Source organism: Rhinolophus hipposideros (genome assembly GCF_964194185.1).
Source record: "Rhinolophus hipposideros genome assembly, chromosome: 11".
NCBI classification, from domain to species: Eukaryota; Metazoa; Chordata; class Mammalia; order Chiroptera; family Rhinolophidae; genus Rhinolophus; species Rhinolophus hipposideros.
The window spans coordinates 56,122,509-56,136,411 of record NC_138057.1 but is presented as its reverse complement, the minus strand read 5'-3'; the positions used below and the strand labels follow the sequence as shown (position 1 = coordinate 56,136,411).

Sequence of the window (13,903 nt, the reverse complement as noted above, 5' to 3'; positions counted from 1 at the left end):
TTCCCCATCATTTTAGCGAAATGCAGTCTAATCTTAAGAATTCTCTACTTTATTTTTCACTTTTATAGATTTCTATCTTCCTTCTATTCATGTTACTCACACTTTCCCCCTTTCCTTCTACCTTTCTCATCTCACCATTTTTTTCCTCTGTCCTGTTGGTCTGAAATAGTCCCCTCTTCTCAGTTACTAGTTTATTATCTTTTCCTCTTTATAAGAGAGCAAGAAAATAAAAGAAATGACAAAGAGAAATAATTTAAGCGATGCAGGCAATTCTGCCCACCAACCCACTCAATAAGCACAAGCCTTTGAGGGATCGTGTGATAAGAGACGTCAATCTACGGTTCCTTCACGAGCTATTCCTGTGGCTGGGCTTTGTACCCACGTGATACTGAGAGCTTGAGCACCTTACTGCATTGAGTGCATTTTTCATACAACATGCCTCCAAAGGCAAGCCAGCTATTTCCTCAGGGCCCAATTTAAGAAACAGCGATTTGTTTCACCATTGGAGAAAACACTGAGATGGAATGCGGTTTCTTCTCTGGTGCTTTTGTGAGGGGTTTGCAAGAGTAATTGTAACTATATATGAGTTTCATGTTATGCTGATCCCTTACCTATGTTATTCCACTCTAGTGCTTGCCTTCAATCTTTAGATTACTCTTTAAATTCTATTTAAATTCATCGCTCTTTAAATTCTTCTGAATTTGCCAGGATAACTATTTAGAGGTCCAGGTATACTTTCTAAGTATTATGGCTCTATAATGCCTAGACCAATGTTTCTTTCATACAGTGTGATCCATGTACCAAACCTAGGAAGCTTATAAAAATGCAGATTCCTAGAGATTTGTTGAGAATGCTATGGGCTGCGTATTAATGCAATGAGGGGAATTCAGCAGGGAACAAAATAGGTAATGTTACATTCTAGCCTGGGAAGCAAAAAAAAAACCCCAAAACCCGAATGAATAAACAAGTATTAGCTAGTAATGGATGGCATAATTGAAAGTAATAAAAAGGTATTTTGATTTGTAGAATGACTGGGGGACTACTTTTGATTGGTGGTTAGAGAAAGCCTTGCTAAGGAGCTGACATTTACGTTGAGATCTGAATCATAAAAAAGAGACAGCAATGTGGAGATCTGCAGAGAGACTAGTTTGGGCAAAGGGAACAGTTAACACAAGGACAGGAATGAATCCGTGTGCTTAAGGAAGGCAAGGAAATTGCAGCACAATAGGTAGAAAAGGCCAGATCATAAATGGACATACAGGGCAGAATGTCGATGACATTGAGGGGCTTGAAATAGGTGAGTGGTATTACCTAATTTACGGTTTAAACACAACATTTTAGTTGTTCTGAGGAAAATGCATTGTAGCAGATTAGAATATAAGCAGGGAGACCAGTTAACACTATTACAGTAGACTGGGTAAAAAATGATGGCTTGAACTAGGGTGGCAGGAGTAGAGATGGAGAGAAGTAGAAAGATTTAGAATATATTTTGGAGATGGAGTCAACAGGACTTGTTGACAGAACTTGAAACAGGTTCTCTGTCCATATATTCTGGAAATCTGCATTCAAACAAACACCCCTAGTAATTCTTGTGCATACTTGAGTTTGAGAGTCTTGAGCGAAATGGATAAATGTTAATTTGACCTAGATGAGATTCAGACAGGTGTGAGAGATTTCACATATTTGAAGTGTTGTCATATGGAAGAAAGCACAGAGTGGAACATTCAGTTTGACAAATTTTGGCTCAGTGTAAGGAAGAACATTCTAGTAGAGTTAGGTTAAGAGGGAAGGAGTCAGTTCCCTACATCGGAGCTGTTCAAACACAGGATGAAAGACCACTACTGAGAATGTTATAAGGCAGATCGGAGCATGATATACCTATGATACTTCAGTGATTTTCACATTTTAAGAGCATAAGAATGCTGTTTCCTCCAAATGAAATTTTATAAAACACTCCACACATAAAACCGGTAAGAGTTGTTCTGACTAAAGCAGGGGTGGAGGGTTATTCACTTAAGCATGCATGTCCTCAGCAACACTTCAAGTACCTCTATAGAAACCCGGTGCTCTGGAGAACATAGCCTGGAAAACCCTGAACTATATCTAATTTTAAGGTACTTTCTAATTCTGAAATTCTACAAGTCTGTGATATGGCATCAGGATACAATAGATACTCTTCAGACAAATATCAATGTCAAATAAAACAAAATTAGACAAAATGTCAATTAAGCAAAAGACACAGCAATCTTATTAAAGGAAATTATCTATTTATGACTATTTACATTTACTTTATATTAAAATAACCTTAGACTTAACCGTTGTTGCTCCCTCTTTGAAAAAGTGCCACAGTTTACACAGGAGTGCTATATTTTTAATTTAACTTAATGTTATAGAAAATTCCAAACATATTCAAAAGTAAAGACAATAGTCCAGTAAATTCAGTATAGCCATCACTCAGCTTTAGCAATTATCAGTACATGGCTAATCTTGTTTCATCTAACTGCCATCTAGCCCCTCTACTTGTGATCATTTTGAATAAAATTCTAGAGTCATATCCTTTCATTTGTAAATATTTTGGTAAGTGTATCTGAAAGACATGTATTTTGTTTAGAAACACAACCACTGTATCAGTCAGGGTCCATTTAGGAGACGGAAACCATGACAGGTACTTGAACAGGGAGAATTCAATATAAGGAATTGTTAGCTGCGAAATGAAGAACTGAAAAAAGCAAAAAGGGAACACTAAGGTATCACAGACGTAGTAAATGCAGAAAACAACTACAAATTCTAGGACTGGGGGAACAAAAACAAGAGGATGGAATTATTAAAACTTAAAAGCTTAGAAGCGGAGCCCTGTGGAGCTCAAACTCTGACCTTTGAGGAGGGTGCTCTGAGGCTGCTACTGGGACTGATGGAAAAACTGCACAGTGAAGTTAACTGTTGCCATTGTAACTAAGTGCCATTGCTGTGCTGAAGAAGACTTACTAGGGTGATGCTTCCAGGAACAGGAAACAAAGACATATGGTAAGCAAACAGAAAGATGTAATCTCTTCCTGGTTTCCAGTCCCTCTACTGTCCCCTATGGGCTGGTTCGAACAGGGCGCCTGTTGGCAAAGGGGAAATGAGCCCCAGGCCCAGCACTGCAAAGTTCCACTATTATACCTAAAATATAGTAACGAAAATTCTGTATTACCAAATATCCAGACAGTGTTCATATTCTTCTGATGACTTTAGCATTTTTATAGTTTATTTATTTGAGTCAGGATCCAAATAATGTCCATATATGGCTGTTCACAAGAACTTTTTTTATTTCCAATAGAAAGGAAAAAAAACAACAACATCCCTGTAGAGGGATGATGCAGAGGAACTCACTTTCCTAGACAAGAAATGTCAGGAAGCATCTCTGGCATATAATAAAATCCCCATAGGAGAAAGAGCCCAGGGAATTAATGAATCTGAGAATTTAGTCTGAACTCCAACCATGGTGCACATCCAAAAGACACCGTTGGTCAAAATGATTCAAGTATCCTCACCTATGCTTTATTAAAATACATGAAAAAGTTAAGCTAAAAGAAAGGCTAGTGATAAAGTGAAAGAGTGCACACGAATGGAAGTCAGACAAAAAATTAAATGTTCAGACCATTTATAAATTCAATGTCCTACGTGTCTGCAGTATACCTCTTAAGAAGCTTAAGGTCTACTGTGAGGCTTTGATAAAGAAATCTTTTTGAAAGTTAAAGACTTTATCAAAATTGATATTATCTAAAAACTCTCAAAAATAATTTAGAGGGTATGGTGGTGTAGGTACATATATATAGAAAGAGAGAGATTATTAGATGTAATTTCCTCTCCACTCTTCCCCCCAGTGCTGGATCAATAGTTTGGTGGTCAAGGAAGATCGTATCCAAGACAACAGGTAGCTGCAAATGGCTCTAGTATGTTTCTACAAATAAGAAAAAAATAACATTGAGACGTTCATAGCTGAGTTTTTATTCTCTTCAGTGCTGTTGTGTGAATTTTCTTTCTTTCTGACTTGCAATTAGGATACAGAACACAGGAGAAGACTGCCAAGTTGACAGTGAATGCTAAAAAACGTGTACCTCTCTCATTAACTAACACATAGTTAAAGGGCTCTCTTATTAGAGAAAGAGATTGAAAGAAACATCTAGTAAGAGACTTTTATGCAAAGCTGACTTGAAGTTTTGAAGCTTTTAGAGTTCTGAGAGGTTATCTCTAAAATGGCAGATTCAGGATGAGGTAATGCTATTCAAATCTGAGTAAAGAGCATATTAAATGAGACTGGTGAGAACATACTTAGATGTGTGCATTCCTTAAAATAATGTTAAATTTTTGAAAATATAATCAATAACTACTAAATATGCACAGTTTTAAAGTACAGGTTTATGCTTTTTTAATACAAAGATAATCAGAAGAGTTCCCATGACCATGTCTAAGAAACAACTAAGATTTTAAACCAAATGCCATCATTCAGCAGATAGAAATATAGGTTAATTTTAGCCATAATGCCTGCTGGAAATAAAGTCTTTGGAGTGATATCCTGGCAACCTAAACTGAAAAAGTGAAGATGAAAGTCAAACAATATTAAATTAGGAACAATGATTTTAAAGTACTATTGTACAAGTTTTAGAGCACCACCCACACTTCAGAGCCTGAATGAAAGCAAATTGATTATCTCTACCAGTTCTTACCTGTACCTCCATATTTGTCTGCCATGTTAATGTCAATGTCAGATTTTAAACTCAGCATAGTCCTAAGGACATCATCACTGCCTTTCCCAGCAGCCCACATAAACGATGTTCTGCCTTCAAGGTCTGAATCATCTTTCACTGAAGGATGTTTTAAAAAGACTTTAACTGTTTCCTGTTAAGAAAACTTCATTTAAAAATTTGAGACAAGAGAGTAGTATTTTTTTATGGTAACAAAGCCACTGTTCCATGTGATTGCCACTAAGAAGCAAAGTATTTTTCCGTTTTTGAATCAAGTAATTGTTTTTTTTTTTTATTGTTGATGATGTTTTTCAAAAAGAGAATTGCAACCTCTTGTGAAGTAACCGAGTCTGAGAAAATTAAGGGGCTTCAAATTGAGCTTAGAAAATTTGCATAATTGTTAAAAAAACATCTCTGGGATTGGAAAATTATCCAAAGCAAGTATTTTTTTGAATAATCATCCATATGTTCTACCACTATTTCTTACACCCATTAGCACAATTACTTAATTACTGGTATCTGTACATATGTTAAATTTGGTGCCTAAGACTTGGGTTGAAAATGTTGGGCAAGTCATTTAATCTCTTGGAACCTTGATTTCATCATCTGCAAATAGAGATAACAGCTCTTATCTCATAGGCTTGTGTTGAAACATGGATTGCCTTCGGATTTCCATAGATTGACTAGCCTGAGCCAACTGAATTTCTCATCTGTTTGTAAAAAGAGATCCTCTTCAAAATCTACTTTGTGTTTTTTTGAGATCTTGGAAGATAAAAGATAATAGTTTGCCAAAACCCTAGGTGGTAAAATAATTTTTTATGAATGCCAGGAAGGAAGGACTATAGCTATAGTTGTTCTGAGTACCACAGAGAATGAAGGATGAGAATTAAAATACCGGGCATGCCAAAAAAATGGATACACATGACTTGTATTCATCTTTTGTTATCAGTATATACTGAGTATTACAATTTTAATACAGTTTTTCTTTTCCTAAAATGTGTATACATTTTTTTGGCACCCTCTGTATTTTAGCAATCTGAGTACTCAGGTATTCAATGTTACATTTGTGGAGGTCAGGAAGATGGAATTATGCTATGCTAATGACAGCATTCTTATAATTTAATGAAACCAAGGGTTTCACTATGCACACCATGTAGAAGGCAGCAAAATCAAATGTAGTTGCTTTCACATGTGCCTCTATGGACAAGTCTGTGGTCCTTGGTGGCCACTCATACTCAGGAAGCTGAAGCAGCCTAGACACTATCACGTTGTTGGCTGGATTGAGTGACACAATGGATGAGTAAACTATAAAGGGGGATAAGGAAAGAACTGCTAATAATATCCCATATCTTTGGAAATATCAATAATTCACATTATTGCTCTCTCAGATATATAATATACATACCGTGTTTCCCTGAAAGTAAGACCTAGCTGGACAATCTGCTCTAATGCATCTTTTGGACGAAAAATTAATATAAAACCGGGTCTTATTTTACTATAATATAAGACCAGGTCTTATATAAGACCATGTAGAATATAATATATAATATAATATAATCTAACATAACATAATACCGGGTATAATACTTGGTCTTATATTAAATTTTGCTCCAAAAAACGCATTAGAGCTGATTGTCCAGCTAGGTCTTATTTTCAGGGAAACATGGTATTAGGTTGGTGCAAAAGTAATTGCAGTTTTTGCAATTATTTTTAACCTTTTAAACCACAATTAAACGGCCAGTAAATCGTATCAATGTTAATTTCTTGTTTATGATATTGTATTATACTTTTGCAAGATGTTACCATTGGGGTAAATTGGGTGAAGGGTACATGGGATCTCATTGTTTCATTTCTTACAACTGCAAATGCATTTACAATGATATCAAAATTAAAATTTAATCAAAAGAAATAACTGTCATGTTTTACTTACAGCAAAGTTACTCTGAGCTGCATAGTGCAAGGGTGTTGCTCCTTGGCTGTCAGATGGAATTGTTCCAGACTTATTTCTTTCTAAAAGGAGATGGACAATCTGTGCGTGGCCTGAAAGCAGACACAAAAGTTAGCTGTCACATACCTAGGACATTAATTTATATTCTATGTAAAAGAAAGGGGTTAGAAAAATCACTAGTACATAACACGGCATTCAAAATGGTTTCTGACTAGCAGCCCCCAGAGCAGCCTCTTCTAACTTCTCGTTAAAATACTATGATAATGTAGAACAAAGGCAGACACAACACTGAAGATTTAAATGTTCAATCAGGAATGAAATGACATTAATTATTATTAACAGATTAAGAAAAAAATGATATTGGGTATCAGCTCATTGCATTCCTTGGCTTCACTTTATAAAACTGCCCATAAGAAAGGAGGATGTTGTATCAGAAGCCAGCCCCTCTCAGCCATCAATGTCCCTTAGTCTCCAGGTTTCACTGCATAACCAATCAGAAGTGCATGGCTACTCTCTAGCCTACTGTTCAGGAGAACAAACTATAGTACGATTTCCTACAATCTCTAAGGTCTCCTATCCATTCCCTCTAACCTCCCTCTTCCAGTCTTTCAACATGTAGGCAGTGATTTCAAATCCCAGAAAGCAAGTGAGAAGGAATGATGAAGTGGCAGTGGAGAAAATACTCTACAATGCATTCTGGAGGATGTGGTCTCCACAAGTGAAGAACTGTAGAAAGGATCAAAGAATGAACGACCTGGGAGTCGTATATTTAGGAAACCTGAATTTCATAAATTCTCTTGCTTCAGCATACTGGGGAGTCAGGCAATGAAGATGCCACATTAGCAGAGTAAGGAAACACTGCATAAGAGTCAGGCAGAAAAAAAAATTTATTGAGAGTTGTTCTCATCTACCTGCTCTCCAGCTATAGTTTAAGATCAAGTTCTCCACAACACAGATGGACAAAAGTAGGATCAAAGGCAATCTATGCCACACCGTCAACTGAAACACATCTTATCTTCTTTGAAGGATAAAGAGAAACATTCAGTAAAGGCTACATGAAAACACTCTACAGGACAGGGAAATCGGAACACCATCAGACAGATGAAGTGCATACCTCAGAAAATGATCTAGAGAAGGACCCCGAGGAAAATTCAGGAAACTGTTTGGCATCCTCAATTTAGTGCAAAGAGATGGTCTCTATGAAATGAAACAGAATATCCTAAGAAGCAAGTAGACTGAAATGAAAAGGTAATGGTAAGAGGTAAAAAGGGAAACAGACTGAGATAAAAGGAAATACGAATGAGGAAGAAAATCCAATCAAATATGTAAGGGGGAGAAAGAAAGCAGAACTTACGGAACAAAAAGTCAATTTAGTGATGTGGAAATAAATTTGTAAAGTCCTCCCAGAATGCAGGAAAAAAGGAAAAAAGAATGAAACTGCACACTGAAATGAACTCTAAGTAACAATTATAATTCTGACTATAAAACTGAATACAAATGTAAAAATCACTTTCCAAATAGACAATGTGTAACTTAAAAAACTAAGATCACAATAATTGGGGGAAAACCTCAGGTTACATTAACAAATAATAAAAGAGCAGTAAGTAAGTGCGCTAAATTCCTCATTTTACATAGGCAGTAATTAACAGATGCAGTTTTACTCTTGACTCTGACTCAGGCTTAACCAAGTTCTTGGTAAGTTTAAAAATAACCACTAACAAAACCTTAAAAACCTCCTAAAACATTAGGTAATTCAAAACCAAATAATAAACCTAATCCACACACCAAAAGGCAGAAAACAAACAGGAAAACAAAAGCAAAATTAAAAAAAAACAAAACAAAAACCACAATACTCAAAGAGATTTGAGCAGAATAGCAGGAAAAGGACCAAATTACATATCTTTTTTTTTAAGGAGGGTCCAGCTCACAGTGATCCATGCAGTGATTGAACTAGCCGCCGTGGTATTATCAGCACCACGCTCTCACCAACTGGGCTAACCGGCCACCCCCACATTATATATCTTATAACAATGACTTTTAATGGGTAAAACTCCTTCACTAAAAGAGAAAGACTCAGATTGCCCCCCCAAATCATACACATACATATATATGCACCCGCTCACCTAAAAAACGTGATCTCCAAAAAGGTTAAGTAAAAGGTATATCAGGAAAATATGAAGAAAAAAATCAAATATGATTGTATTAGCACAAATATAAAATTAAAGCTCTCTTCCCTAAAAATAAAGGCATTGAATGTTAAAAAAGGGTTATTTTACATTTATATTTGTCAACGAATGTGCATTATTTTTATAATAAAAATTAAGATATGATGTTGAAATTAAAACTAATATATAACAAAGAATACATTTATATTACTAAACGTTAAGCATAAATAGATTCAGATATAAAACAATGTCACATAATTAAAAATTAAAATAAATAAGTAGGAGATGGGAGCTAGGGGAAGAGCAGGCACAGAGTTTCCCATACTCATGCAGTTTTTCCTAATGTTGATCTTTTGATTCACATTCAACTCACCCAGTAAAGCTGCCCAGTGAAGGGGGGTTCGAAATAAGTTATCATAAGATGTTATGTTGCAGCTTTCGTACGAGGTTAAGACATCAACCACTGTCACGTTCCCATCAGCGACTGCAAAGTGAAGAGGAGTTCGACCCTCGTAGTCTTGCCAGTTCAGTAAAGACTCCGTGGGAGCAGCGTCCTATTTTTAAGGAACCAGAGACTTCAGACAAACAGAATCCTCAATAAATTACATTTGACATAAGTATTAACTGAGCAATTTCCTAAACTTCTATATTCTCTTGCAGCACAAGTGATAAAATTCAGAAAAAAGTATATACCAAAACCTTTAAAAACTATTTTCATATTTAACTATGAAAGATAGTAAATACTATATACTGACTATCTAGATTAAATAGGTATCAATATTTTGCTGAATGTGCTTTTTTATCTGTTATGGATTGAGCTAAAGCTGTATGTTTTGTTCTTTTGCTACATATGTATATGTCATAAACAATACATAAATTTCATATGTGTGTTTTCAATATTTACACTTATGAATTATGCTATGTATATCCTTTGGCAATTTTTTCTTTCAACACTATACTTTAGGGTATCTAGTTCATTTGTTAGACCATAATTTAGTTATCCATTCTCCTATTAAGGGATAGTTAGGCTACTTACATTTTTTCCACTATTAACAAGTATGCTGCAATGAACGTGCTTCCTTTACTTGTCCACTTGTGCCAGATATGTGAAATTTTTCTTTACTTTAGACACTTAGAATGGGAATTGCTGGGTTGAAGGATATCTGCATCTTTAACTAGATATTGTTAAGTGTTCTCCACATGGTTGTACCAATTAACAGACCCATGACAATGTGTAAATGTTTTTATTTCCCCAGATGCTGGTATAAATAAACTATTTGGTATTATCAAGCTTACTATATTTTTCCCTTATAGATATGAAAGTCGTTTCACTGGTGTTTTAATTTGTAATTCTTTTATAAATGAGGTTGAGATTTCTTTTTTATCATATGTTTATTGGCTAGTAAGCTTTATTTCTCTGTAAACTGACAGTTCACAACATTTATTCATTTTTCTACTGGATCTTTGTAGCAGATAGTATGATGCACTGCTTAGGCTCCCTTTCAAGACTAAAGGACTTATTTTCCCATCTGCTGGGAGTACTGCCAACAGATGACCCTCAACAGTCAGCCTTCTGGAATTGTTTCAGCTACAGAGAGCTACCTCACCCAAGGCCATGCCCCTTCTCAAATTAGGTCATATCCAAAGCCAAGCCTTCTTGCCTCAATTTGAGAACTCTCTGAAGGGTCATTCCAGATTTAGAGCTGCTTGTACAGTCAGCCGATTTATTTTACAAAAAAGAGTATGAAAGGTATTATAAAGGTTTCAAAAAAAAGAAATAGAATATTACCACAATAGTATTTTAGATCCTTGAGTTTCCCAAGGACTAAGATATGTTTACAAGTAAAAAAGTGGCAAATCTGTGAGGAAATAAGATATTAAGACTGAGAATTATCCTCCAAGGACTTCAGATATTGGAATTAACACATAAAGAATATAAAATAACTATCAATGAAACATGTGAAAAATAAAAATGAAACAAAAAGTGAACAAGGAACAAAAACTATCAAAACGACCAGGCAGATTTGAAAAAGAACCAAATAGAACTTTTAACAGTGAAAATATAATCACTAAGGTTAAAGATTCAATGAATATGGTAAACAATAGATTGGATTCAGCTGAAGAAAGACAGTAAACTGGAAGACAGATCTGATTTAATTACTCAGAACATAGCAGAGACAGACAAAATGATGGAAATGTAAAAATGAAGTTAAGAGACATGGACAATACAATGAAAAGGTCTGAAATATGTATAATTAGAAACAATAAAAGCAAGAATAGAGAGAATGAAAAAGAGTCAATATTTAAAGAGATAATGGCTACATATTTTCCAGAACTGAGATGCAATAATCAGAATGTATACCAAACAAGGGGAAGAAAAAAGCCACATCTGCACAACTGTAGCAAAACTGTAGAATGCCATATAGAGAAGAATTTAAAAGCAGCCTAAGAGGAAAGACAAATCATCTCTAAAGGAATGACAATTAGACTAATAACAGACTCCTTAAGAGGAACAATGAAAGGGAGAAAGCAGCACAATAATAGCCTGAAAGAGTTGAGAAAAGTAATTGCCTAGAATTGTGTATACAGGAAAACTATATATTCGAGAGCAACAGAGAAATAGAGACATTCTTAACAATTAAAAACAGAGAGTTTACCACCAATAGATCTACAATAAAGGAACTTCTAAGATTTATATTTCAGGAAGCAAGATAACTCTAGAAGGAAAATTTGAGGTTCATAAACAAATGCAGAGCAAAGAAATTAGTTAACATGTACATAGAAATAAATAACCATTGTATACAAAAATAATGTCTTTTAAAGCCTAATTTGTATTGCAAGAAACTTTCATAGCATATAAGCTGGAATCTAGGAAAGGGTGATTAGAAAACACCCCTCCAAAATCTACGGATATTCAAAATTAGTAAAAAAGGATAGAAAGTTGGTTAAATATATACTCAACAAACAAAAACATTAATTGCATTTCTATACACATGCAACAACCAGTTAATATTTTTGTCTGCCACAGACCAATAATTTTATGACATACATTAAAAATGAACAACAAAAAAGAACAATCCAATTAAAAAGTGGACCAAGAACTTGAATAGACATTTCTCCAAAGAAGATACACAAATAGCCAACCAGCACATGAAAAGATATTCAACATCACTGATCATTAAGGAAATACAAATTAAAACCACTGTGACATGGTACTTCTCCCTTTTGGATGCTATTATCACACACACATGCACACGCACACACACACATACACACACACACACTAACAAGTGTTAGTGAGAATATACCCATAGATAGGCTAAAAAAAAAAGTTCAAAGCAGCACTGTTTGTAAATAGCAAAAACCCAGAACAGTTACAAATGGCTGTCAATAACAGAATGAATAATGCGTGTTTTGTTCATAAAATGGTACCAAATAGCAGTAAAAATTAATATTTTATAGCTAAACACAGCAATATAGATAAAATCACCAACATAATATTGAGCAAGAAAATCATGTTGCAAAAGAATATGTAAAATATGGCTCCATGTATATAAAATTCAAAAACATTAAAGACTGAACATTGTATTTTTTAGAGACATGAATATATGTGGTACAACTATAATGAAAATCAGTGGAATGATAAACCCAAAATTGAGGATAGGGTTTGCCTCTGAGAAAGAAGAGAATAGAATGGTGCTGAGAGGTGGAATCTGCTCAAGGACATAACGGCAGGGGATCTGAAAGGTAATGGGAACGTACTTTTTCTTAAACTCAGCGACGAGTACATGAATATTCGTTGTTTCCTTATTCTTACATTTTACATGTGTTTTACAAATATTCCCTTGTATCTCTTCACTAGTTAATAAACACAAGTATAAAACAAAGTCAGGGGTTGATAAGTAGAAATTCAGGAAAGTAGTTTATGGGAGACAGAAATGAGCGTGGCATGGGGAGAGCATACATGTGGAAACTGGCACATAGAAAACTTCTCCGTGGTCTTAAATAGCGGTACTAAAATGTTTTATTTCTTGAGGGATGGGTTCACTTTGTTGTATTCTTTTGATTCATAATTTGCTTGTGTGCCATATACAGTATATGCTTTTGTGTATATTGGATATTTCATAGGGAAAAATGTTTTTGGAAAGGCCATCCAGGTCTAGTGGCACCACCGTACTCACCAGAATACATCGCACTGTATGCACAGCGCTCGGATCCTTGTGGTTGGCTGCCCAGTGCAGTGGGATCTTGCCTTCGACATCAGGAATCCCAATGTTAGAATCATGCTTGATAAGCAGCTTCACATGCTCAGGGTTGTTGTAGTAAGCACTCCAATGCAGAGCCGTTTGCTGCAAAATTGAGCAATTCTCAGAACAACAACAGTAACAGTAACAGTTAACAACGCAACAAGCAACTTTCCGCAACCTTTTACCGTGTAAGAGGCACTGTTGTAAGAGTTTTATATATTTTATCTCATGTAGTCATCATGACAACTGGGAGGTAAGTACTCCTGAATTTACACATGATTGGTGAGGAAACTGAGCACGGAATCTGCTCAAGGACATAACGGCAGTAAGTGGCTGACTTGAGATTTTAACCCAGGCTCTCTGACTCCAGAATCTGCCCTCTTAATCATGGCAGGCATTTAGGTCAGCAGGTACTAATAAATGATAATACTGAGAAAAAGAAAAGAAGCCCAGTGATTTATGAATAATTAACAAAGTTAGTGATGATCTTCATTTTGCAACAACTACCTTAAGAATGGGATAAAATGTTTTGAATTTTAATATCTATTAAAAAGAAGATCCATACATAGGAAATCATACATCAAAAATCTGTTTCTTACATCAAAGGATAAATTTAAATGTTACTATAATTTTACAAGGTAAATTGTTAGACCTATTTACTGATTATACATTTAAAAAATATAGCAAGATTTGCTTTATTTTAGATAAAAATTACAAATTAACATCTTAAACTTGTTTTAAAATAGCTTTTGTATTCGCATCAACATACCTCAGTAAGACTGGTTTCCTTACTAGGAAAGTTATTAAGGAGACACA

The 13,903-nt window shown here is 35.1% G+C and overlaps 1 protein-coding gene across 4 annotated transcripts in view; it reads right to left on the bottom strand.

The window, feature by feature from the left end:
• The window catches only part of INVS (inversin), a 119,975-nt gene that overhangs the window by 45,211 nt on the left and 60,861 nt on the right, over positions 1-13,903 (bottom strand). For all 4 annotated transcript variants that reach the window (XM_081067096.1, XM_081067095.1, XM_081067098.1 and 1 more), the window contains exons 5-8: positions 13,022-13,189; positions 9,214-9,394; positions 6,658-6,767; positions 4,710-4,881 (exon numbers count right to left, since the gene is read on the bottom strand). In XM_081067096.1, coding sequence (XP_080923222.1) covers positions 4,710-4,881; positions 6,658-6,767; positions 9,214-9,394; positions 13,022-13,189 — 631 coding nt within the window. The remainder of the gene's footprint in view (positions 1-4,709; positions 4,882-6,657; positions 6,768-9,213; positions 9,395-13,021; positions 13,190-13,903) is intronic.